Source organism: Hypanus sabinus, unplaced genomic scaffold (assembly GCF_030144855.1).
Source record: "Hypanus sabinus isolate sHypSab1 unplaced genomic scaffold, sHypSab1.hap1 scaffold_307, whole genome shotgun sequence".
Classification (NCBI taxonomy): Eukaryota; Metazoa; Chordata; class Chondrichthyes; order Myliobatiformes; family Dasyatidae; genus Hypanus; species Hypanus sabinus.
The window spans coordinates 341324-368268 of record NW_026781221.1 but is presented as its reverse complement, the minus strand read 5'-3'; the positions used below and the strand labels follow the sequence as shown (position 1 = coordinate 368268).

Genomic DNA, 26945 nt, shown 5'->3' with positions numbered 1-26945 from the left:
CTCAGTGTTCCTGTCCAGTGAGGCTGGAGGAATGTGAATAGACTGATTTAAATGAAACCTGCGCACTTCCTGTTTGGGTCTGATTTGTGTGTTGTACCGTGATGTCAATCGAGCCCATGACTTCGTGACCATAGCGGTGGAGGGAATGGGATGTTTCTGATGTAAATATTAAATAATGTGGGTAATGCGGCGGATGGGGCGGGCAGTATGTGAGGGTGAGGAGCGGAGACACTGGTTCAGGTGGGAGACCCTCCACCCGTCACCTGATCCCGTTTCCTGTTCACGTTTCTCTGCAGATCTGCAGCATCAGCGGGTCACTGCTCTACATGTACGTGTAGCTTCATCTTTCACCCATTCAGCCAAGGCAGTGAGATCCGGATCTGTCGCTTCCTCTCGTTGTGGGTGGACAATGTTCTCTTCCTGCAATACGTTCAGCATGTTTCATCGCACTGTTTCACCTGCTGAAGTGCAGCCGATGTTTCTGGATATGTGACCCATTTATGTGAGAATTTCGCCTTTTGATTTATCTGAGCTTCTCATAAATGTGTACAGTTCAGCTAAGCTTCACTGCAGAATTTCCAAAGCAACAACCCAGTCAGTCAAATAGTTCCACACAACTAAAAGTTTATTACATTTTTTGTAACACATATATAATTTATCTATTTAATATGTATATTCTTATTTTAAATTACAATTGTCAATATCTATTGTTATGAATCAGGTTCTACTGCTGCCACAGAGGCAACAAATTTCATGACATATGCCAGTGCTATTAAACCTGATTCTGATATTGATATGGGAGACCCACCACCGCTCACGATCCCAGTTACCGCAGATCGTAATGCGAGGTTGAAGCCTTTTTTATTTACTTGCATTCCTCAGAAAAGGCAACTGTTAAGTTTCCTTCTGTGGTTCCAAAGCAGAAGCTCAGTCTGTCTAATGTTTCCACACAATTAAAATGGGGATATTGTTTATTATCATCACGTACTGAGCTACAGTGAAAATCTTGCCTGCCATACCATCCACAAAGATCAATACATTATGACAGTACATTGAGTTGATATACGACAAGACAATAACTGTAACTAAGCATTATGGCTGCAGAGAAAGTGCAGTGCAGATAGACATATGGTGCAGTGTCACGTCGAGTTACATTGTGAGGTTGAGTCCATTTTATCATTCATTTGGATTATAGCCACAGACAGGAAGCCGACCTTGAGCCTGGTGTTACGCGCTTTAAGGCTTTTGTATAGCTTCCTTGAAGGGAGAGAAGGTTTGCAGCAAGAATGTCCAGGTTGTGAGGATCTTTGAGTTCATATCCTGCTTTTCTGAGGTAGGGGAAGTGTAGGAAGAGTCAATGGAGGGGAGGCTTTTTTCTCTGATGTTCTCGGCTCTCCAAAGTTCTCTACAGTTCCTTGCAGTCATGGGCAGAGCAGTAGCCATACCAAGGCGTGAAGTGTCGACAAGAAGCTCAGAGACCTCACCCCGCCTTGTGCAGCTGGATCCTGGTCTTCCTGTCAGATCGCCGGCAGGTGCTAAGTGTGGACTCCCTCACTTCTGTCTCTCTGACCCTCAGCACACATACCCCACAGGGTTGTCTCCTTCTTTACTCTCTGTGCACCCACGACTTGTGTCGCCACTCACAGCTCCAATCTGCAAATTAAACTTGTTGACGACACTACATTGATTGGCCTAATCTCAAATAATAATTTTCAATCAATCTCCTGACAAGACTCGGTCCAAACAAACTTGCCACCCTTCTTCAGGAGATTAGTCAGTGGAAGAGCGATACCAGCAAAGTTCTTACAGAACTTACGATAATATCCAACCATTCCCAGAAACCTTGTTACCAGTCGGAATAGAAAATTGCCTGGACTTTTGCCTGAACAGGAGCCAATTTGCTTTGACCTACAACATTGCCAAGATAGGTCACAATGGCATAGCCAAATTCACTCTTAGTTGAGTTAGCTGTAAGGCTGGCCTGGGAAAGCCGGTCAAACAGCTTTTCTACTGCAGAGATATGCTCTTCCCAAGTGTCACTCCCTGTGACTACATCATTAGAACAGGTATCTGTGTGTTCCAACCCTCGAATTACAGAATCAATCATTCTCTGGAATGTTCCTAGAGCATGTTTCATTCCAAACGGCAAAACATTGTATTCGTACAACCCAGAACGTGTCACAAACACGGAAATGTCTCTACCTTCGTCTGTCAATGGAACACACCGATACCCTTTCAACAGATCAATCTTTGTAAGAAATTAAGCTTTTTCAACCTGATCAATGTAATCATCCAACCTAGGGATAGGATAAGCATCTGTTTATGTTACTGTATTTACCTTTCCATAATCAGTGCAAAATCTAGCAGTGTTATGCATATATAGGTATAAATATATATTTCCCAAACTTAGCTGGTAAATGATACAGTCTTACGCTGGTGTGGTAAGGATATTCAGTTCAGTTCACGGGATTGAAGTGAGTGAGAGATTTTGCATCCAAACAGGTGTCCTCGACCCTCTTCCGATGTCCTCCAAATCTTCCAAGTTAGCCAAACATGACCAACTGTAGAGCACCGTCTTCAAGTAACAATCTACCAACCCAGGCAAGGGTTTCTAGCAGATTTCACAGGGTTGCTCTTACATGCACTAATAGTCACAGACTGATTCCTCCTAACTTATCCTCAACCCCACCCTCGTGGGCATTTAAAACTTCAGTGACAACTCTTCCCACTAGCCTTTGTGTGTCTGCCTGTCCTATGAAACAAACAGCAACGCTCCTTTATATACCATTGTGCTGAACCTCCGCTCTATCTGTCTCTGTAACAAGCTGCTTGTGCTCATCTCTCTCTCTCTCTCTCTCTCTCTTTTACAGACATGGTTCTTAGAGGCACAGTCCATAATCACAGGCCTAATAATACCATTGTTCAGCATATATTCAATTTCTTGCTCGGCCAATTTACACTTTTCTACCTTCATGCAATATGGGTGTTGTTTAATCGGTTTGGCTAAACCGAAGTCTACATCGTGTACTGCGACCGTGGTTTGCTTGGGAACTTTGGGAAATAAACATTTAAACTTCAGAATTAATTACTTCAGCTGTTGTTGTTGCTATGGCTGCAGATGAGCCAACTTGTTATCAAAGTTTTCTTGAACACCCGAGTTCATTAGCCTAACTGGGACCATGTTTGGCTTCTGAAAAGTCTCAGCCGAGTCAACTGTTTCATTCTCAGGGTTGCCAGATTCAAATGTTTTGACAACACTCACAGATGGTGCCTGCTTGTCAACATAAGGCTTTATCTTATTTATGTGTACCACCTGTGTTAATTTACATTGGTCTGGTCTTTTAATAACATAATTCACGTAGTTAACGAGAGATTATTTCATGCAGTCCATTGAGTTTCTCCTTAAGTGGATTCACCCACATTGGAAATAAAGCAAGCATGTTGACCCCCACCTAGTATTTTCTTTCACAGGCCTGCTTATTAAACCAAAACTTCATTTTGTTTTGAGAAATCTATAAGTTTTGTCTTACTCGGCTACAGGACCGGTGTAGTTTATTTTTGAACTTCAAAACATAGTCTAAGAAGTTAAGATGCACATCCAATCAATCCACTGTTCCTTTAACAAGGTCAAAGGTCCCCTCACGCTGTGACCAAATACAAGTTCAAATGGACTAAAGCCCAGTGATTCCTGTACCGACTCTCTTACTGTGAACAAAAAAGAAATATTCCTTCATTCCAGTATTTTCCATTTTCATCACAGTATCTCTTCTTCATTGTTTTGAGGGTAGAATGAAATCTATCTAAAGCCCCTTGTGATTCCGGATGGTATGCAGATGATGTAATTCATTTAGCTCCCAGTTCATAACCGATCTGCTGGAATAAACCAGATGTAAAATTACTTCCTTGATCAGACTGGATTGCTTTAGGCAAACCAAAGAGAGTAAAAAACTTGGTAAGAGCCTTCGTCACATTTTAGCTTTAATATTTCTGAGAGATATTTCCTCTGGGAATCTGGATGAGGTACTCATAATAGTTAGCAAATACCGATGGCCAACTTCCGTCTTAGGCAATGGGCAAAGAAAATCCACTGTTCACCAATAGTATTGACTGAAGGGTTCACTGAATGCAGGTACAGGCCAGAGTGGGGCCACTGGTATGACCTGATTAGGTTTACCCACAACTTGACAAGTGTGATAGATTCTGCAAAAGGTCACAACACCTTTCCTCAAATTAGGCGGTAAAATTCCTTCATAATCCTGTTTACAGTTTTATTCACTCCAAAATGGCCACCTAAGGGCATGCTGTGAGCCAAAGTTAAAATTTCTATCCAATAAACTTTAGAAACTACAACTTGGTGAACAGCTGTCCGTTCCTCACTCGCAGGTATAGCGGGTGAAACCACTTGCTGATTAACACTCCCTCCTTGAGATAATACCCCACTTGCATTTTCTTAATCTCATCATCTGAGAGGGCAGTTTCTTTTAAAACTTCAATCTCAGGGTCTCGGTTCTGTTCTGCTATAAACTCCTTCCTAGACAGGGTTGAATCTTTCTCATCAGACTTACTACCTGAATCCTGTTGAAACAATGAAGGCAGAGAAGTTCCTGACAAGTCAGCATAACCTGGATCCCAATTTTGGCTATCATGGGTATCAGAATCATGCTGCAGAGAACTGTCTGCACCAGCAGACTTTTTAGCCATACTTGGAGATACTTCACAGGAAAGATAAATGTTAAAATCCATCTGTGGGTCATCAGTGGTTGGCTTAGTTGTCAGCTGCACTGCAGCAACAACTTTACCATCTGCCAGGTCATTCCCTAACAGCAAAGTGACATGTTTCACTGGTAAACTAAAGCATAATCCAATCTTAATAGGTCTGGAAACCAGTCCTGATTGTAAAGTTACCTTGTGCAATGGCACAGAAGCCCCAATGCCTTTAATAAAATGCCGCTCCCAATGTCTTTAATAAGATTTATCTCACCGTATTAGTCTCATCACCAAACTTTAGAACACTGTCTAATATAAGTGACTGAGAAGCCCCAGTATCTCAAAGAATTTTTACTGGTATTGGGTAGACCCTTCCTATACTATTACGTACTCGTGACACATGACAGTGTCACGTGACTGTGTTTGAAGCTATACTGGACTTGAGGTAATGGTCTTGTGATGGTGGAGTGACGTCATTTTCCCGCCAGTAGAGATCATGTGACAGGGTTTTTTTCAGGTTATAAAAGGAAGACCCCACCCTGTGAGGAGGGGCAGTTCGTGGCTGGATTTGCCAAGTTGTCTTCATGCCGCTGCGTGATTTAATGTGATGACGCAGTTTAGTTGAATAATGAAGTCATTGCCAGCAGGATCTTTACAATTCTGCTAGTTTGAGAATCAGTGGAGAGTGAAGATCGAAGTTCAGGGGTTACAGATCGAGGAGAATCGCTTTCTACAGTGAAACGGGTTCAGCCTTTGTTTGATCCTTATTTGGAAGGATTCCGTTGACTATTCTCGCATTAATCCCTGGGATTACCAGAAAGGATTGAGGATAGTGTGGAAGGAAAGGTGAGTGCCTTTAAGCCGTTCTGTTTCGTAGATACTTCGTGGGAAAAGTTCGACGTCAGGGATCGAAGCAAAGCGACGTGAAAGAGAATTTAAATCGTCTTATAAAGTCTTTCCTTTTAAATGGACTGTGAGCATATCGAACTTTTGGCAACACCACTTTAAAGAACTGTTGTTGCAATATCGCTTTTAGAACTGTTTGAGCTGCCGCACTGCAGTTGATTTCCGGTTACATTACTGTTTGTTTACTTTTGGGGGGGTTTGTTTTCTGTGTTTAATAAACGTGTTGTTTGTTAATAGAAACCCTTGCCGAACTCATATATTTATTGTTGCCTGGATATGTAACATAACTATGGGGTCTGCGTCCGGATTGGATCGTTTGAGTTTATATGCTTGCTAACTTTTGACTTGGTGTTTTGGAAAAGGGGAATAGTCGATTCTTTTCTTTGATTGGCTTGTGAGTGGTATTCAGCACCGATGAATATTGATGAGTTTGTTGTTGGCGAAGGCGGAAAAAACTGAGGTGTTTGAGATAGCTCGTAGATTGCAACTTAAAGGTACTTCAAAGGTTGTGATACAGAGGAAAAGCTCGTCACACTATGTGGATTCGGGTGTTTTTGATGATTCGGTTTTAGAGTAGTTTCAAATTTGTAATCTGAAGGCAGTTGCAATTCGAACTAATGAGGTTGGAACTGAGTAAAGCTGATTTGGAGCGTTGTAAATTGGAGACGGATCAAAAGAAGAGGGCACTTGAATATGCAATGGAGGAAGTAAGTTCTGGGAATCAGTCTTCCGGTTCAAGGAAACCGTTTGTTGCTAGTCAAGAAATTAAATTGGTCCCTCCATTTAGTGAAACAGAAGTGGAAAGATATTTTCAACATGTTGAAACTATTGCTCAGATGTCGGAGTGGCCGAAAGATAAATGGTCCGTGTTGTTACAGAGTGTAATTAAAAGTAAAGCACAACAAGTTTACACATCTTTAACTGCTGCGCAAGCACTTGATTATGATATTGTGAAAATGCATATCCTAAACTATTACGAATTAGTCCCAGAAGCTTATAGGGAAAGATTCAGAAGTTTGAAAAATTCTGTGGATAAAACTTATGTGGAATTTGCCTATGATAAAGCTATGTGTTTTGAGAGATGGGTTTCTTCTAAAAATTTAAATGGGGACTATGATACATTGACAGAGCTGATTTTAATGGAGGAATTTAAAAGAAGCATTCCTGTTGGATTAAGGACCTACTTAAATGAGAGGGATACTGATAAATTGCAGGACTGTGCTAGTTTAGCTGATGGGTATGTTTTAATCCATAAGAATAAATTTCCCCAGGGCAGAAATTTTAAGAGGAAAAATAACATTGGGACTCAAGGTAAATCAGAAATTAAATCAGAGGTTAATGAGAAATGTAAGGAGGAAGGAAAGCCTGTGAAGGAAAGACAGTTTGGTCTTATTTGTAACTATTGTAAGAAGCCTGGCCATGTAATAGCTAACTGTTTCAGATTGAAAAAGAAAGAGAAGGAAGCAGTTCCAGATGACTGTGTGGAACATACTGAAACACCTGTAAAGTTACAGGGTTTGATAAACACAAATGAGGTTTTGTTAGAGTCTGACCAAGTTAGAAAGGGATATGATCATTTTATAACTGAAGGGTTTGTATCCTTGAAAGAAGGATCTACTCTGGTGCCAATAAAAATCCTTAGGGATACTGGTGCTTCTCAATCACTGATGTTAGACAGTGTGTTGAAGTTTAATGAAAAGTCTGATACTGGTGAGGTAAATTACATAAGAGGTGTTGGGAGTGATTTTATGCCTGTACATTTACATAAAGTAAATTTAAAGTCAGGGTTAGTTACAGGATTTGTTAAAGTAGGATTACAGCATAGCTTACCTGCGAAGGGTATCTCTTTATTGTTAGGTAATGACTTGGCAGGTGGACAAGTTTTTCCTGAAGTGCATTTGACAATGGATTCAGAGGAACCAGAGTTGAATTCTAACACAGATTCTTCCTGTGTTGTGACTAGAGCTATGGCTAAAAAGATTGATGCGCAGAATGAGGTTGCTACTCAGGACTGTTCAACTCAGGATTCGAGTTTTGAGGATGTGTCAGAGACTTTCTTATCTTCGTTGTTTGAACAAGATTCTTGGATTAAGTCTGACTATGAAGATTTATCTCTGTCTCGGAAGGAGATGATAGCAGAGCAGAATAGAGGCTCTGAGATTATAAAATTAAGAGAGCAGGCTTTACTAGATAGTGAAATTGAGAAGGTGCCATTAGGATATTACTTGGAAAAAGGAGTGTCGATGAGGAAGTGGAGATCGCCTACAATTCCTGCAAGTGAGGATTGGAATGTTGTTTACCAGGTAGTTGTACCGAAAGTTTATCGAAATGAGATTTTTACTTTAGCTCATAGTGTGCCTTTAGATGGACATCAAGGGGTAAGGAAAACTGTGGACAAGATTTTAAAAATTTTTACTGGCCTGGTCTAAGAAAAGATGTGGCGATGTTTTGTAAAACGTGCCATACTTGTCAAATTGTGGGTAAACCAAATCAGGTTACACCAATAGCTCCATTACAACCTATCCCAGCATTTGGTGAACCATTTTCTAAAGTTATTGTAGATTGTGCTGGTCCATTACCAAAGACAAAAACTGGTTATCAGTATTTGTTGACTATCATGTGTACTTCGTCTAGGTTTCCAGAGGCAGTACCACTTAGGAATATAAAAGCTAAAACTGTGACAAAGGCCCTTATAATTTTTTTTTACTTATTTTTGATTACCTAAAGAGATACAAAGTGATCAAGGCAGTAATTTTATTTCTGGATTGTTTCAACAGATAGTTTATAAATTGGGAGCTAAGCAAATCACTTCATCTGCATACCATCCAGAATCGCAAGGTGCCTTGGAGAGGTTTCATTCTACCCTCAAGAATATGATTAGGAGATTTTGTGTGGAAAATGAAAGTGACTGGGATGAGGGTATAAACTTACTTTTATTTGCAGTAAGGGAATCGGTACAAGAATCTTTAGGTTTTAGTCCATTTGAACTTGTGTTTGGGCATAGAGTTAGAGGACCTTTAGCTTTATTGAAAGAACAGTGGATTAGTAAGGAAGTACACACTAATTTGTTGGACTATGTTTTGAAATTTAAGGACAGGTTACATAAAGCTTGTAGCTTAGCTAAGGAAAATTTAAAGTTGGCTCAGGAGAAAATGAAGACTTGGTATAATAAATAACCTAGGATGAGGATGTTTAAGCCAGGAGATAAGGTGTTGGTTCTTTTCCCAGTGCAGACAAATCCTTTACAAGCTAGATTTCATGGTCCTTATGAAATTGTGTCTAAAATCAATGATGTGGATTACGTAATAAAAACTCCAGATCGTAGAAGGTCAACACAACTTTGCCATATAAATATGATAAAACCATATTTTAAGAAACAATCTGATACTATGACTGTTGTGGTTAGTGAGAATGAGTTTGATTCAACTAGGAACATGGTATAGATGATTCATCTGACTTTCTTTCTAAATCCAACATTCTTTCTGTTAGGTTACCAAATTCAACCATTCTGGAAAATATTGATGGGAAATTAGCACATTTACAGCTAGAACAGAAACAACAGATGAAGGACTTAATTTTTAAATATAAGGAGTTGTTTCCAGATGTTCCGAGAAGGGCTACTATAGCTTCACATGATGTAGATGTTGGAGATGCCAAACCTATTAAACAACATCCATATAGGATGAACATAGAAAAATATGAAATTGCTGAGAAAGAAATTGAATATATGTTAGAGAATAATATCATTAGACATTTTAACTTGAATTGGAGTTCGCCATGTGTTATGGTGCCAAAACCAAATGGTAGTATTAGGTTTTGTACATATTATAGAAAGGTGAATGCTGTAAGGAAAACAGATGCATATCCAATTCCTAGGGTAGATGATTGTGTAGATAAAGTTGGAAAAGCAAAGTTCCTTACAAAGATTGATTTATTGAAAGGGTATTGGTGTGTTCCATTAACAGACAGAGGTAGAGAGATTTCTGCATTTGTAACTCCATCTGGGTTATAGGAGTAAAATGTTCTTCCATTTGGGATGAAGAATGCCCCAGGTACTTTCCAGAGGATGATTAACACTGTGATTCAGGGATTGGAAGATACTGATGCTTATATTGATGATTTAGTGACAGGAAATGATAATTGGGAAGCACACATTATTGCGATGGAGAAATTGTTTGAAAGGCTTTCAAAAGCTAACTTAACTATTCATTTAGCTAAGAGTGAATTTGGACATGCCACTGTGACTTACCTTGGTTATGTTGTGTGTCAAGGTAAGGTAGCTCCTGTTCAGGCAAAAGTTCAGGCAATTTTAGAGATTCCGACTCCAACGGGGAAAAAAAAACTCTCAGAAGATTTTTGGAAATGGTAGGATATTATCGGAAATTTTGTAAGAATTTTGCTAATGTTGCCCTTCCATTAACTAACCTTCTGCAGAAGAATGTGAAGTTTGTGTGGACAGTGCCTTGTCAAGAAGCATTTGAAAAATTCAAAACAATGATATGTCAACAACCTGTGCTTAAGGCACCTGACTTTGAAAAACCTTTTTCATTGGCTGTGGATGCCAGTGATGAGGCTGCAGGAGCAGTATTAATGCAAAGGAATGAGGATGATGAGGCTGATCATCCAGTAGCTTACTTTTCTAAGAAATTTAATAAGCATCAAAGAAACTATTCAACAATAGAGAAAGAATTGTTATCTCCTGTTTTAGCTTTGGAATATTTTGAGGTATATGTTGGTACAACTCAAAAACCACTTATTGTTTACACTGATCATAATCAGTTTTTCTGAGTAAGATGAATAAAAAAACAGAAGATTATTAAATTGGAGTTTGATGTTACAAGAGTACAATATTGTGATAACTCATATTAAAGGTAAAGATAATGTGGTTGCTGATTGTCTATCTCGATGTTGAATGTACAATGCAATTTTTTTATGGCGTGTTTTTTTTTCAATTGTAACACTCCTACTGTATTGTGAGTTATAAGCTGTTATATGATGGTATTGTATATTGTGTATGTTATAAAATTTATACCTTTGTTTTTCTTGTAAGCAATTGTTAAACATTATTGCTCTTGTCAGACCAAAAATGTATTTTTTTTGGAGGGAGGTGTTACGTACTCGTGACACATGACAGTGGTACCCTTGTCACGTGACTGGGGTTGAAGCTATACTGGACTTGAGGTAATGGTCTTGTGATGGTGGAGTGACGTCATTTTCCTGCCAGTAGAGATCATGTGACAGGTTTTTTTTCAGGTTATAAAAGGAAGACCCCACCCTGTGAGGAGGGGCAGTTCGTGGCTGGATTTGCCAAGTTGACTTCATGCTGCTGCGTGATTTAATGTGATGACGCAGTTTAGTTGAATAATGAAGTTTTATCTAATGCCTAAAGTTTAAAAGGTCATTGCCAGCAGGTTCTTTACAATTCTGCTGGTTTGAGAATCAGTGGTGAGTGAAGATCGAAGTTCGGGAGTTAAAGATGGAGGAGAATCGCTTTCTACGGTGAAACCGGTTCGGCCTTTGTTTGATCCTTATTTGGAAGGATTTTGTTGACTATTCTCGTGTTAATCCCTGGGATTACCAGAAAGGATTGAGGATAGTGTGGAAGGAAAGGTCAGTGCCTTTAAGCCATTCTGTTTCGTAGATTCTTCGTGGGAAAAGTTCGACGTCGGGGATCGAAGCAAAGCGACGTGAAAGAGAATTTAAATCGTCTTATAAAGTCTCTCCTTTTCAATGGACTGTGAGCATATCGAACTTTTGGCAATACCACATTAAAGAACTGTTTTTGCAATATGGCTTTAAGAACTGTTTGAGCTGCCGCACTGCAGTTGATTTCCGGTTACTATAGTGTATGTTTACTTTTGGGTTGTTTGTTTTCTGTGTTTAATAAACGTGTTGTTTGTTTAAAAAAAAACCCTTGCTGAACTCATATATTTATTGTTGCCTGAATACGTAACAATACTAATACAATCCCATCTGACATAAAATGATCAAATCCCTTCTCAACTCAGTCAGACTTCTCAGTCCATAACCGAGCCTCAACAGAATGTTCAGAACCCTGTGGGTTGAGAGGTGCATCAACATACTAAACACAGGCATTTGGGACTGCCTCCTTTTTCTTTTTCTTCTTCAGGATAGAACAGTTAGCTATCATATGAGCAGCTTCTTACAATAGTAACAAGTAAGACCAGAATATTTCTCCTTCAACTGCTTCCCTTTATCCATACTCTTATCACTAGTCCCAGCTTTAATTTCTGGTTTACCCTGGTGATCCCTGCTACTCTTTTGGAATCTCTTATTCTGGGTCAACTTAACCTGATGAGTTAAAGCGAACTCATCTGCGAATCTAGCAGACTCCTGCAATGTAGCAGCATCCTTTTCATCTAAATACACCTTCCTGTCATCAGGGATGCACCTTTTGAATTCTTCAATTACAACCAACTCTTTCAAGCTGATAAAATCATCATTTATATTTTTATATTTGCACCAGCGGTCAAAACACAAACTTCTCACAAGCAAATTCCATATAAGTCTGGTTCACAGATTTCCTTGAATTTCTAAACTTTTGCCTGTATGATTCTGGGGCCAACTCGTAAGCTTTGAGCACAGCCTGTTTCACTCATTCATGATCAGCTGCTTCATCCACTGTCAAGGCAGAATATGCTTGCTGAGCCTTCCCCTTAATTACACATTGTAAGAGAATAGGCCAACCCTTTTCTGGCCACTTTAAACTCTGAGCAACCTTCTCAAAATGCTGAAAGTATTCATCAACCTCTGCCTTGTCAAGTGGAGGTACCAATTTAACTTCCAGACCATCCTCAAACTTATCACCAGAGTCTAACGCGAGACACCTTTGCTGCAATCTCTCTATCTTTTCCAGCTTGAACACCCTCTGTTTTTCAGCCTCTCTACCCTCAAACTGCCTCTGCCTTTCCGCAGCCTCCATCTTTAATTTTTCTAACTTGTACTGGAGCTCAAGCTCACTCGGTTTACTTTCAGGAAACACCTCCAACTGCTCCACTTTAAACACACCTCAGATACATAATGTTCAGCTATAATCCTCTGCATCTGTGCCTTCCTCTTTGTCAATTTCACCTTAGCAAGTTTAAACCATTTCACAATACACAACAACACGATCCTTCTGGTGTCCTCTAATGCCTCAGAAGTTGGTGCTTCCAGACATTTATCAACATCCATTGTTGCTGATTTTGCACACACAAATAAATCAAAAGGGATTTCCCCAATGAAATCAATAATTAATTAATCAACACGCCCTCAAATTTGTTCATATCTCAGACGCAGGCCCCAATTTTGTTACGAACAAAAACTTAGAAACAAAAGCTTTAGAAATGAACCAGCAGCAATAGATTATTCCTGGCATCTGGTACTGATGTTAAATCCATTATCTTTATTAGTATCTACTTATAATAAAGTAAATTAAGTAAGATAAACAAAAGTTAACAGTGTTATGTGTATATATGTGTGTAAATATAACTCCCAAACTATTGAGCTCAGGGGAAACAAGGCTTAGAGTCTTGAGATGGTAAATATGGAAGTTAAGTTCATCCACAGAATAGGTGATGAGAGAAAGATATTTGTAATCCAGGGTAAATGTCGAGAGAAAGCAATTACGTCAAATTCCAAAGGTTTCATTGTGGTAAAACGAGAGAACAGTCACTGCAGATTTTATCCGTTGTCATTTCAAATCCACATATGAATTATCACCGAAATTGACTTGTCATAAGGGGTATCATCTTCATGTGATTTATCACACCACACCCCACCAAGCGTTAACACATAAGTGGTCTTCACAGGATACGCCAAATCCGATCCACACCTATGGATCAAACAAGGTGACAACCACACATTCAATGTTTGGTGAATCGATACTTAACCCACCCTTGTGGGCATAGGAAAGCTCTAAACAGTGACCCTTGGCCACTAGTTCCCTTGTTTCGATCCTTCCACTTTTCCTCCTTCATCTCCGTCTGACTCTGAGTGTCTGAGTCCTCAGTTAAATCAAAACAAGCTGTGAGCGATGTAAACAAGCTGCAACCCAGACTGATTTGCCTTCTTAATCCCTCTCTCTCTTAAAATGAATGTCCACAGCAAACAAAAGCAAGGGATTAATAACATTGTGAACTGACTGGTGTGTCAGTAGTTGGGATGACTGAATGAATCCTTTCCCACATTCTGAGCAGGTGAATAGCTCAGAATGTGTGAACCGACTGGTGTTTCTGTAGGGTGGAGGACTGAGTGAATCCCTTCCCACAGACTGAGCAGGTGAATGGCCACTCCCCAGTGTGAACCACCTGATGTACCTTCAGCTTAGATGAGAAAGTGAATCGCTTCCCACAGTCTGAGCAGGTGAACGGTTTCTCACCAGTGTGAACATGCTGATGACTCTGCAGGTTAGATGACGAAGTGAACTTCTTCCCACATTCTGAGCAGGAGAATGGCTTCTCCCCAGTGTGAACTCGCTGATGACTCTGCAGGTGAAATGACTGATTGAATCCCTTCCCACAGACTGAGCAGGTGAACGGCTTCTCCCCAGTGTGAACTCGCTGGTGTATCACTAGTTTCCATGACAAAGTGAATCCCTTCCCACAGTCTGAGCAGGTAAACGGCCGCTCCCCAGTATGAACTCGCTGGTGAGCCATTAGGCCAGATGACCGAGTGAATCCCTTCCCACAGTCCGAGCAGGTAAACGGCCGCTCCCCGGTGTGAACTCGCTGGTGAGCCATTAGGTCAGATGACCGAGTGAATCCCTTCCCACAGTCCGAGCAGGTAAACGGCCGCTCCCCGGTGTGAACTCGCTGGTGAGCCATTAGGTCAGATGACCGAGTGAATCTCTTCCCACATTCTGAGCAGGAAAATGGCTTCTCCCCAGTGTGAACTCGCTGATGACTCCGCAGGTGAAATGACTGACTGAATCCCTTCCCACAGACTGAGCAGGTGAAAGGCTTCTCCCCAGTGTGAACTTTCTGGTGTCTCTGTAGGTCAGATGACCAATTGAATCCCTTCCCACAGATGGAGCAGGTGAATGGCTTCTCTCCAGTGTGAACACACTGGTGCCTCTGCAGGGTGGAAGAATTGATGAATCCCTTCTCATAGACTGAGCAGGTGAACAACTTCTCCCCAGTGTGAACTCGCTGGTGCCTCTGTAGGGTGGAAGATTTGATGAATCCCTTCCCACATTCTGAGCAGGTGAATGGCTTCTCCCCAGTGTGAACTCGCTGGTGTCTCTGTAGGGTGGATGACCGAGTGAAACTCATCCCACAGTCCGAGCAAGTGAATGGCCGCTCCCCGGTCTGAACTCGCTGGTGTGCCATCAGGTCAGATGACCGAGTGAATCCTTTCCCAGAAATTCAACAGGTGACCAGCTTCTGACTGGTGTGTCCACAGGTGGGATGACAGACTAAATGCTTTCTTACACAAAGAAAAGGTGAATGACCTTGCACAGTGTGAACTTACTGATGTACCTTCAGTTGAGATGACTGACTGAATCCATTCCCACTGTCTGAGCAGAAGACAGTGTAAAATGATGGGCATGCCAGTTGGTCAAATGACTGAGTGAATCCTGCCCCGTAGTCTGATCAGGAAGGATGGTCAATTCAATCCCTTGCTTCACTTCTTAAATATCTAGACAGAGACAGCAAAACTGGTGTGCCATGTTTGAGCTTCCGGGAGACAAACTCCTTCTCATTTTTAACCTGTAAAAAGATTCACAAAATCCATCAAAGGATTCAGATGAGATTACTTGAGTTGCCAAGGTTTGATCCAGCATCATACTGTAACAGTGAGGTCCCACCCAAGTTGGACAGAGAAATCATCTTCTAACTGGGCACAGTTAACTGGTATCTGGTATCTAACTGGTATCTGGAATGACCATCAATTCCCTGATGCTCTTCTTGTTTCTATAGGAATGGGGCATTTCTGCGGTCTCCAATTTGTGCCTTGGCTCAGTTTGGCTCTCTCCATTGGTATTATTCCCTGTTCCTGCTGAGCTGCATGGGTACCTGGCCACACAGTAACTGAAAAATTCTCACACAAATAGTCTTTCTTGACATGCAGCTGGGATTTTCTTAAATGTATTATTAACTTAAAATGCCACAGTTTTAATGCCTTATAAAAATTTCCTGCTGACATGAATGGTTGGTCCGCACATCTGTTCAATGAACTTACAGTGAATTTTTCGGTTATTTCAGGCTCTTGCAGAAAAGTACCAACACAGAAACAGGCCCTTTGGGCTACCTAGCTTGTGCTAAACTATATAAACTCCCCAGTCCCACACCCTTACCATTCAGGTACCTACACAAAACTCCTTAAATGTTGAAATCCAGCTCGCATTCACCATTTGTGTTGGCTGCTCATTCCGCACCCAGATGACCATCTGTGTGAAGAAGTTTCCCCTCATGTTCCCCTTAACATTTCCCCTTTCACCCTTAACCCATGGCCTCTGGTTGTAGTTCCACACCATCTCCGTGGTAAAAGCCAGCTTGCATTTAGTCTATGCCCCTCTATCACAATCAAATCTCCCCTCAATCTTCTACATTCCAAGGAATAAGGTCCTAACCTGTTGAACTTTTCCTCATAACCCAAGTCCTCCAGACCTGGCAAAATCCTTGTGAATTTTCTCTGAACTCTCAGAACCTCTTTTACAAATTTCATCTACCTACTGCTGTCAGTGCTTTGGTTCATGAAGGCCAATGGGCTGAAATCTTTCTTTCCATCTCTGTCAAACTGTGACACCACTTTCAGTGAATTACGGACTTGTATTCCCAGGTCCCTTTCTTCTACAACGCTCCTCAGTGCCCAACCAGTCACTGTGACCTGGTAGGTCCTACCAAACACAACACCTCACTCTTGTCTGCATTAAATTTCATTTTCCATTTCTCAAACCATTTTTCCAGCTGGTCAAGATCGCGCTGTAAGCCATGATAGTCTTCCTCACTGTCCACTACACCCCAATCTTGGTGTCATCCACAAATTTACTGATGCAATTAACCACACTATCATCCAGATTACTGATTTAGATGACTAAAAACAACAAATCCAGCACTGATCCCTATGACACACCACTGGTCAAAGGGTTCCGGTCAGAGAGGTAACCATCTGCTACCACACTCTGGCTTCTCCCATAGCCGGTGTCTCATCCAATTTACTGTCTCATCTTGAATGCTGAGTAACTGAACCTTCTTGACCAACCTCCCATATGAGACTTTGTCAAGTGCCTTGCCGAAGTCCATGTAGACAACATCCACTGCCTTGCCTTCATCCACTTTCCTGACAACTTGCTCGAGAGACTCTATAAGATTGGTTAGACATGACCTACCATGCACAAAGCTATGCTATCCATCCTTAATCAGTCCACATCTATCCAAATACTTATATATCCGGTTCCTGCACATACGTTAGAATAACTTTCCCCCTACTGATGTCAAGCTCACTGATGTACAATTTCCTCGTTTATTTTTAGAGCCTTTCTTGAACAGCAGAACAACATTGGCTGTCCTCCGATCCTCCAGTTCCTCACCAGTCACTAAGGATGATTTAAATATCTGTGCTAGGGCCGTGACAACTTCTGCACTTGTCTTCCAAACGGTCTGAGGGAACAATTTGCATTGCCTCACTTCTATAGACTCTGTGTCCACCTCCTGAGTAAATACGAATGCAGAAAAAATCTCCCCCAGCTATTTTGTCTCCTCATATGGATTACCATTCTGATCTTGCAAAGGATTAATTTCTTCCCTTGCAATCTTTTTGCACTTAACATATCTGCAGAATCCATGAGGATTCTCCTTCACCTTGTCTGCTGGGGCAAACTCATGCCTTCTTTCATAAGTGTTCACTTGAATTTCCTGTATCTCAGAAGTATCTCATTTGTTCCTATCTGCCTGTATGCACCTCCTTTTTATTGATCTGGGAGATGAAAACCAAACGGGTGATAAAGCTGCAGGGTAGGGTGTGGGGGTAAGGGGGGTTAAACTAAAGTTGGAGGAGGAATGGATGCCTGAATAACAGAACAGATAGTGGAGGGGTTTGTGGAGACAGATGTTGTTCTGTCCTCAGACAAAGTCAGGAATGAAAAACGTTGAGCATGATGCAGTGAATATGCTGAGCCCTGTATATCTCAATGCAAGGAGCATGATAGGAAAGGTGGATGTGTTCAGGGCATGGATCAACACCTGGAATTAAGACACTAGGATCTGGCAACTGTGGACTGGGACAGGCTACTTTATGGCAAAGGTGTGCTTGGTAAGTGGGAGGCCTTCAAAGCGAAATTTTGAAAGTACAAAGCGGGTATGAGCTTGTCAGAATAAAAGGTAAAGATAGAAACTGCAGGGAACCTTGGATTTCAAGAGATATTGAGACACTGGTGAAGCACAAAATGGAGTTGCATAACAGGGATAGGCAGGCAGGTTCTTTTGAAGTGTAAAAAATACAAGAGAACACATTAGAGATAAATCAGGATGGCTAAAAGAAGGCATGAGGTTGCCATTACAGAAAAGATTAATCATCAAGGATTCCAGGGGTAGATTAAGAGCAAAAGGATTGTAAGGCACAAAGTTGGTTCTCTGTAAGACCAGAATGGCAATCCACGTATGGAACCAAAGCAGATGGGGCAGATCTTAAATATGTTTTCATCTCTATTTACTCAGGAGATAGACAAAGGTTCTATTGGAGTGTGAAAAAGCCACATTAAATCATGGACACTGTACAGATTAAAGAAGAGATGTTATTTCACTGTTCAGCATAGAACATTGAGCATAGAAATCTACATCATATTCCAGGCCATTCAGCCTACAACATTGTGCCAACCACGTAACTTACTCTAGAAACTGCCTAGAATTTCCCTAGCAAATAGCCCTCTATTTCTCCAAGCTCCATGTGCCTATCTAAGAGGCTGTTAAAACACCCTATTGTATCTGCCTCAACCACCGCTGCTGGCAGTGGATTACACGCACCCACTATTTTCTAGGTAAAAAACTTACCCTTGCCATCCCCTCGGTAGCTATTTCCAAGCACCTTAAAACTATGCCCTCTCGTGTTAGCCATTTCAACCCTGGGGGAAAAACCTCTGACTATCCACACGATCAATGCCCTTCATCACTTTATAAACCTAAAAAAGGCTCTGAGCATTAGAAAGTAAGTTTGCTTTGAGGATCTGTTAGAATTATGAGGGCATAGATAGGGTAAATGCAAACAGCTTTTTCCGCTGAGGTTGGGTAGGATGACAACCAGAGGTCATGGGTAAGTGGGGAAGGTGAAAATTTAACGGTACCATTTGGGAAAGCTCTCTAATGAAATTGTTGTGAGAGTGTGGAATGAGACGCCAGCAAAAGTGGTGAATATAAGCCCGGTTTCAACAATAAGAGAAGTTTGATAGGTACTTGGATGGTAGGGACATGAAGGGTGATTGTCCCAGTGCAGGTAGTTGAATTAGACAGCTTAAATGTGTTCTCGGCATTGACTAGGTGGGCCAAATAGCCTGTTTCTCTACTGAACTTCTCCATGTTTCTATGACAGAGAAGCTGGCCAAACTTGTAAGGGGAAAGGTAGCAGTGACAACAGAGCAGCAATGGCTGGAGTTTCTGGGAGCAATTCGGCAGCTGAGTGATCGATGCAGCCCAATGAAGTGGAAGCATAGGAAAGGCAGGAGAACACAACCATGGTTAAAATGAGAAGCCAAAGCAACAGAAAAACCAAAGAGAGAGCAAACAACCAAGAGCAAAAACTATTGGGAAGCTTTTAGAAACCAACAGAAGATGACTAAAAAAAAAGTCAGATGAGCTCGCATGGATTTATGATTTGTAGTCATTAATGAGTCTTGATAGCACCCAACAGTCTGAGGCATTCAGAAGAATAAAATATCCGGGGCCTCAATATCTCTTGAAAACCAAGGTTCCCTGCATCAGTTACCTTTCAACGTTTATTTTGACAGACACATACAAACTCAACACACTCAAAATTTCACTTCTGAAGGCCTCACACTTACCAAGTACTCCTTTGCCAGAAAACAGCCAGTCACAAACCACACTTATCAGATCCTTTCTGATGCCATCAAAATTGACCTTTCTCCAATTTAGAATATCAATCCATGGTCCAGACCTCTCTTTTTCCATATTTACTTTTGAATCTCATGGCATTACGATCACTAATTTCTGTCATCAGCCCTGGATCATTTCCTAACAGCTTATTGCACACTTCTACATTGGGAATCCTACGCACTGATTAAGGGCACATTTGACAAACTTTACCCCATCTAGTCCTTTTACATTATGGGGGTCCTAGTCAATATATGGAAAGTTAAAATCACTTACTGCATCAACCTTTGTTTCTTGGCATGGTCTGCAATCTCTCTAAAAACTTGTTCCTCTAAATCCCTCAGACTATTGGGTGCAACAAAGTCCCAGTCATGGCTACAATATCATAATGCCCTGTCCTCAGCTCATCTGGCTTTCCTACGATGCTTCTTGCTTTATGATATACACAGCTCAGCACATTCATCGCACCATGCTCAGCCATTTGATTGCTGATTCCATCTGAGGACTGAACAACATCTGACCAAGCCTTTAACGGCGGGAATCTGTCCCCCCAGTTTAACTCCCTACTGCTCCAATACTTACCAACTAAGTTAGCCAACATGATTAAAACAAATAACATGGATGGCCTGACAATGACCAAAATCGAATGTGACGAGCTTTAACATATTGTTGGGACCTGACTTTCAAATCCCAAACAACCCTGAAGGGAACTAATATTAAAGGTGAAGATGTTCAGTGGGAAGAAGGACACAAGAGGGCAATATCTGGGGATCAGAAATGGGAAGAAAAACCTACCAAGAGACAGGTGGGGACAACAACCCGTATTCAAATTAACAAGCTAGGATGCTTCCTGCTGTGAGTACCATCCCTCAGGAAGAGCCCAACGGAACATTGCAAGTTGCTGGAATTCCAATTCCGTTTATGATTGATATGCCGGCAACCACAGCCACTCTCAATCAGGAAGTAATATCGGAAAATGGATTCCAGCTATGAAACACGACAATCACTCTGTCTGGGTTCGAAGGCATGGAACGCACGTATTCACATACACAGCCACTGCAGGTGGAATTCCAGGGGGATTGAGTAAAGCCAGTATTATGCACCCCTCTAGGGACAAAGTTCCCAGTCACATTAGAGTGGATAAAGGAAGAGAGAACAGTGCATTACTAGCCGAAGTTCCGGATTTCCTTTGGTGACAAACAGGACAGGTGGTTCCCCATACCATGAGGGTTTGCCTTGGGTTCAAGCCAAAGAGCCTAGGGTTCCTTGCCTACACCCTGATGAAACAAGCCTCCAGCACCGAGGGAGGCTGGCCAGACTTGGCCGCATGCCAACTCTGATACTGGAAGGACTCAGGTGAAGACAGGACATCTGGTAAGACACTCTTTTAATATTGACCGAACACAAGAGGCTGTACCCCATCTCTGCGCAATTTCAGGCCATGAAATTGGCCTTGCTTGTTAATTTCTAAAACTGCCCCCCATCTGGATCACCATGAAAAGAGGACAGAGATTCCCATCCATTCTGCTATATCCCCTCAAGCCCGAGGCAATGTTTTATGAGAATGGAAGCCAGGGAAACAATATTCTGGTGATGCGATAGTAACTGACAGTGAAGTCATTGAGCAGGACTCTTTTGAAGCAGCTGTCTCGTCCAGAAGGATGAGCTGTTTGCTCTGACTTGTGCCTGTATCCTAGCAACAGATAAAAGTGAGAACAATTACACGGACTCCCGTTATGCATTTGGAGTTGTACATGACTACCGGGCTCTCTGGGAACATGGGGATTCCTGACTTCCTCTGGCCACCCCATTAGTAATGTCACCTTTGTAAACAACTTACTCACTGCTCCACAGCTACCTTGAGTTCTGGCCATTATTAATGTGCGGCCCACACCCGCATGTCCAAACAGGTCACTAAACTCAATCCTTTAGCAGATTAGACAGCGAAAAGTGCTGCACAATCCTCGATAGTTGTAGTCCTCTCAGGATCCCGTCAAGCAATCCTCCATGACTCAAGCAGAACAGGTTTGCCAGACATGTGGGAGGAGCGTACTTTTCAGGGGGATGCCTCTGAGGAGGAGTGCAAGCTGTGGTTCCAGATGGGGCGCCAGAAAGACCCCAACCTAGGTTTTTAGATCACCACAGCGGGACAGGTTTGTGTCCCTACACAGTTTTTACCTATATTGGTCAATTATGTACACACCTGGAAAAGGAGGAAATGGATGTTAACCTGCACCCTGCACACCGGGTACGACTCCCTTGACCATTTTCGTGTCTACAAGTTGATGTTACTGAATTGCCTAGAGTACATTGCTATAGATACTGCTTAGTTATTATAGATGCATTTAATAGATGGATTGAAGCTATTCCAACTACCAATAATACTGTTATGACTGTTGTGAAGGTATTATTATGGGATATAATTCCCAGGTACGGCCTGCCAGAGATGCTGAGCTCTGACAATGGCCCACACTTTGTGGTGAAAGCAAGCGAAGGGGTATGTAACAAACTAGCTATCAGGCAATAATTCTACCGTACACCACCCACGGGTTGCTGCTATAGTGGAAAGTGTCAATGGCACTCTGAAGAGTATATTGGCCAAACTAACAGCGGAGACTGGACTCACTTGCTTGAAGGTCCTACTGTTAGACCTATTCCACATGAGGGTCACCCCACAGGGGAAAACAGTGTTGTCACCAACTGAAATCATTTATGGATGGCCCATGAGGACACCATGTGGACCAAGAACTGGGATTGAGGGAAACTCAGACCTCGGTGGAGAGGACCATATTAGGTGTTACTGACCACTCCACAGCTCTGAGACTGAAGGGGCAATCTCGATGGATACATCGAACAGATTATAAACGTGTTACTGAAGGAACTGCGTAGAAGGACTCTCTTGGACTAAAGGAAAAAGAATTGGTTGATAGTGGTGTGATGAACCTCTAGGTTTCTTGCCATGGACTGTCATTTTAAGAGACAGTGCCTGAGTGACATCAGCCACCAGCTTTCTTGACTCTTGTTTGATTCTTACTGAGAGAGAGGGAGGGGTGGAACTATTTCACTCTGCAGCGTGTTTACACTTGCTCACAGCTTGTGTTTACATAGCTCGCAGTTTGCTTTATTTAAGCAAGGACAGTCAGACGGAGAGAAAGAAAGAGGATGGAAGGTTCGAAACAAAGGACCTAGTGGCCGAAGTTCGCTGTTTGAACTCTCCTGTGCCCACAGAACAATACTGAATGTGTGATTGTCACTTTGTTTGATCCACGGGAGTGGATCTTTATGTTTGGCAGTGTCCTGTGAAGACCACTTGTGCCAACCCTTGCCTGGGTGGTAACTCACTTGTACAGGGTACCCCGTGACAAATCACTGTTGGTGATAATTCCTATAATCCATATGGGGATTCTGATGGAGTATCCCGTGGCTACAACTTTTGTTAACCCTTAACTGGATTTGGGTGCGTTATCTGGTGACCACTTGTGAGAAAGGTATTCTGTGGAAATCACTGTCGGTAATACTTTGTGTGTTGGATCTGGATTGAGAGTACCTTGTGGAATCTACCTGTGTGTTAACCCTTGCCTGGGTGGTAGTTCCCTTTGAAGACGGTACCTCTGTTATCAGCTAGTTTTGGTGATAATTCATATGTGGATTTGGAACGAAGACGGATAAGATCTTCGGCGACTGTTATCCTGTTTTACCACCGTGGAACTTGTGGAATTGGAAGCAATTGCCTACTCTCGACATTCACCTTGGATTACAAATATCTCTCTTTCATCATTTATTCGGGGGATGAGCTGAACTTTCATACTTTACCATCTTCAGACTCTAAGCTTGGTATTCCCTGAGCTCAATGGTTTGGGAGTTATATTTACACATATGTATACACATAACACTGTTAACCATAGAACACTACAGCACAGTACAGGCCCTTCAGCCCTTCATGTTGTGCCGACCCATATAACCCTTAAAAAATATACTAAATCCACACTACCACATAACCCTCTATTTTTCTTTCATCCATGTGCCTGTCCAAGAGGCTCTTAAATAGCCCTAATGTTATAGCCTCCAACACCATCCCTGGCAAGTCATTCCAGGCACCCACAAACCTCTGTGTAAAAAAAACTTACCACTGATGTCTCCCCTAGACTTCCCTCCCTTAATTTTGTGCATATGCCCTCTGGTGTTTGCTATTGCTGCCCTGGGAAACAGAGACTGACTATCCACCCTGTCTATGCTTCTCATAATCTTGTAGACCTCTATCAAGTCCCCTCTCATTCTTCTACTCTCCAAAGTGAAAAGTCCCAGCTCTGCTAACCTTGACTCATATGACTTGTTCTCCAAACCAGCCAACATCCTGGTAAATCTCCTCTGCACCCTCTCCATAGCGTCCACCTCCTTCCAATAATGAGGTGACCAGAACTGAACATAATACTCTTAAAGTGCAGTCTCACCAGAGATTTGTAGAGTTGCAACATGACCTCTCTACTCTTGAACTCAATCCCCCTGTTAATGAAGCCTAGCATACCATAGGTCTTCTTAACCACCGTATCAACCTGTGCAGCAACCTTGAGGGATGTATGGATTTGAACCCAAAGGTCCCTTTTGATTGTTTTGATTAAGTTGTTATAGTATAAGTAGATACAAATAAAGATAGTGGTGTTAATATCAAAACCAGACTCCATGTCTGGTCTATAGCTGCTGGTTCAATTAAATTGTTACAGGTATGTAACACTGGTATTCGTGTTTATGTCTTTGAGAGGGATCACCCCAGCATCCAGGGTCCCCATGTTAACACATTTCTGTATCTCTGTCACACCGATGCCGAACAGGTAGTACTAGGGGCCTGCTGGGTTTGTGCCGAAATTCTGCAGCATAGTAAAACTATGACTCCAATGTCAGTAATCCTGCTCAACCAGAGTGAGGAACTCTCAGCCTGGGCTTTCACAAATAACGCCAGGGGAAGAGAGATGAGGAACTGGGGTCCAGTCAGAGATGACTGTGGCTGTCAGTATTCTGAGGGATGGTATCTCAGGCTCCCACCAAACACAACTTCCTAGACTGGGAAACATGCATCCTGACCATACTTGCAGGTGCCCAGCAGTGGAGAGGAACAACTGAGACTGAGTGATTTTGGATGATCCCTTTTCTCTCCTATGGAGCAGCCAGGAATCCACCTGGCTACAGCACTTGAGGAGCTGGCCACAATACTGCAGGGGCTCTGACAGAAACACAGGCCCAAGAAAACAGACAATTCCACTGAAACGAGTGCAATCCAGCAAACAGTCGTACAGAATCATTTGGCTTTAGATTTTATCCTCACTGAGAAAGGGGGAACCTGTGCTATTAGTGACATAGAATGCTGCACCTATATCCCTGATGAGTCTACCAACATTACATCCCTTTCCGAGCACACTGCCAGGGAGATTGATAGCATCAAGAAAGTAGGGCAGGATTTACACAGGTTCACCGAAGGGTCGAAATGTTAGTATTTGAAGGCCTGTTTGGTAATATGTGAGGCATGATATTGCATTATGGCTTAATAGTTGTGCACATCATTGTTATATTTACTGTTGTGCACTGTTTTTATCCATTGATAAGTCAATGTTGTACACGGTTGCTTTCTCTGTGAAAAAATTACTGCTTGATCATGTAATGATCAAAAGGAGGGAGTGGTGAACTATGTAAAAGGGTTAACACTTCCTTAAACAATAGCCGCCTGTTCTTCTGAAAGAAATTGCTGATGATCAGCCAATGTACCAAGCCATGCTGAGCCATATTTCTTCTTGAGGGTAGCTAGCTAGGGTTTCTGGATGTTTATCTGAATTGTGCACTCATGCGCAGAGATAGGACAGCTTCAATCTGTCTTGTGTGTGTAAGCCGTTATGACTATTTTGTAATTTATCTTAAGGGGCTGTAATATAGTAAATAACCTGCCTGCCTTCTGTGGTGGGTATCTGGGTACCTGTGGTGTAAGGGGAATTGTTAGTCAGTTAGTGGATTGGGCGGGAACAGTCATAGATGTTCCTGTTTGAGCGACTAACTGAGTAAGTCCCAGGTGCTTGGAGTAAAGAGTTTGTATTTATATGGTCTTTGAGTGACTTATTCCAGATTCGACTTCCACAGAATGGCAGTGGTTTTAAAGGGCTGGGCTGCTGGAAGCACATTACCAGACCTGGAGTGATTGCAACTGGATCTGACAGAGGCATAACTGGTTCTTCTGGGCACATTCAGTCTCCCTCCAACTATTTCTCACCTTCCTTTGTACAGGTATGTAATGTCTAAAGGACCAGTGTTTGAGTAAATGAGTCTCACCAAACTTTCTCCTGACTGAATCACTGGAATCTCCGAGTCAGATGGATTCTCTTCAGTTGATGCTCTCAATCCTCGGGCTGGTTCACTTGTTGATGTTCCCTCATCTTCAGTCGTGGTTTGCTTCCAGTTGGGTTTTTTATTCCAATAAATCTCTCACCGCAGGTCTAACTTTAACATGAAAAATAATGAAGCACATTGACAATAGTAAGGAGAACCAAACATTTCTGCTTAATGCTACTAAGAGCAAAACTCATTGAAATTTAAATGTTGAATATAATGATCTCAGTGAACAATCTTTTATTGTCCCTCACACTTCACAAAAAGATATGGGAGAAGAAGGAGCCATCATTCAGTCATGGTAAGACACAAGACACAGGAACAAAATTAGTTGATTCGATCAATCTGGTTTGCCCACCATTCAACCATGGCTGATTTTCATTCCAACACCATATTCCTGCCTTCCTCCTGTAACCCTGAAGCTACTTAGCAATCATCAATATATTAATCTCTGTCATAAACAGAACCAAATGGCAGCCTCAACCACCCTCTGCGGCAACAAATTCCACAGATCAGACATCCTTTGGCTGAAGAAATTTTCTCACCTCAATTTTAAAGGGAAGCGTCTTTATTCTGAGCCTATGCTGTCAGATCACAGACTCTCCGTCTAATGGAAACATCCTCTCCATGTCCACTGTATCCAGGCTTTCCAGCATTCGGTAGGTTTACTTAACCATACATCCCTCCACCAACCCCACTGTCCCTCTGAACTCCATTGAGCACAGGTCCACAACCATCAAATGCTCCTCAAACATAAAGCCGATCATTCCTGAGATTATTCTTGTAAACCTTGTTCGCAACACACCACGTGATCGTGCGTCACAAAGCGGAGGGCGGGGCCGATCTGCGGCGCACAGTCTCACGTGACCTGTTGACGGGACTCCCCTTTCAGTGCTGAGAAAATAGACAGCCTGGGCT

At 42.1% G+C, this 26945-nt stretch overlaps 2 protein-coding genes across 5 annotated transcripts in view; both read right to left on the bottom strand.

Annotated features, from left to right (window-relative positions):
• The window catches only part of LOC132388380 (zinc finger protein 239-like), a 46492-nt gene extending 19724 nt beyond the window's left edge, over nt 1-26768 (bottom strand). For 3 of the 4 annotated variants that reach the window (XM_059960722.1, XM_059960723.1, XM_059960724.1), the window contains exons 1-2: nt 26573-26768; nt 25971-26138 (exon numbers count right to left, since the gene is read on the bottom strand). The gene's annotated coding sequence lies outside the window, so the exon portion shown is untranslated. The remainder of the gene's footprint in view (nt 1-25970; nt 26139-26572) is intronic. The other variant, XM_059960726.1, reaches the window with a different exon arrangement.
• On the bottom strand, nt 12832-14975 carry LOC132388377 (zinc finger protein 239-like; the record flags this gene model as incomplete). Its single annotated transcript, XM_059960720.1, has 1 exon — nt 12832-14975. A coding segment is annotated over one exon (1155 nt), but the record flags the coding sequence as incomplete, so codon positions are not given.
• Nucleotides 26769-26945: the final 177 nt, after the last annotated feature.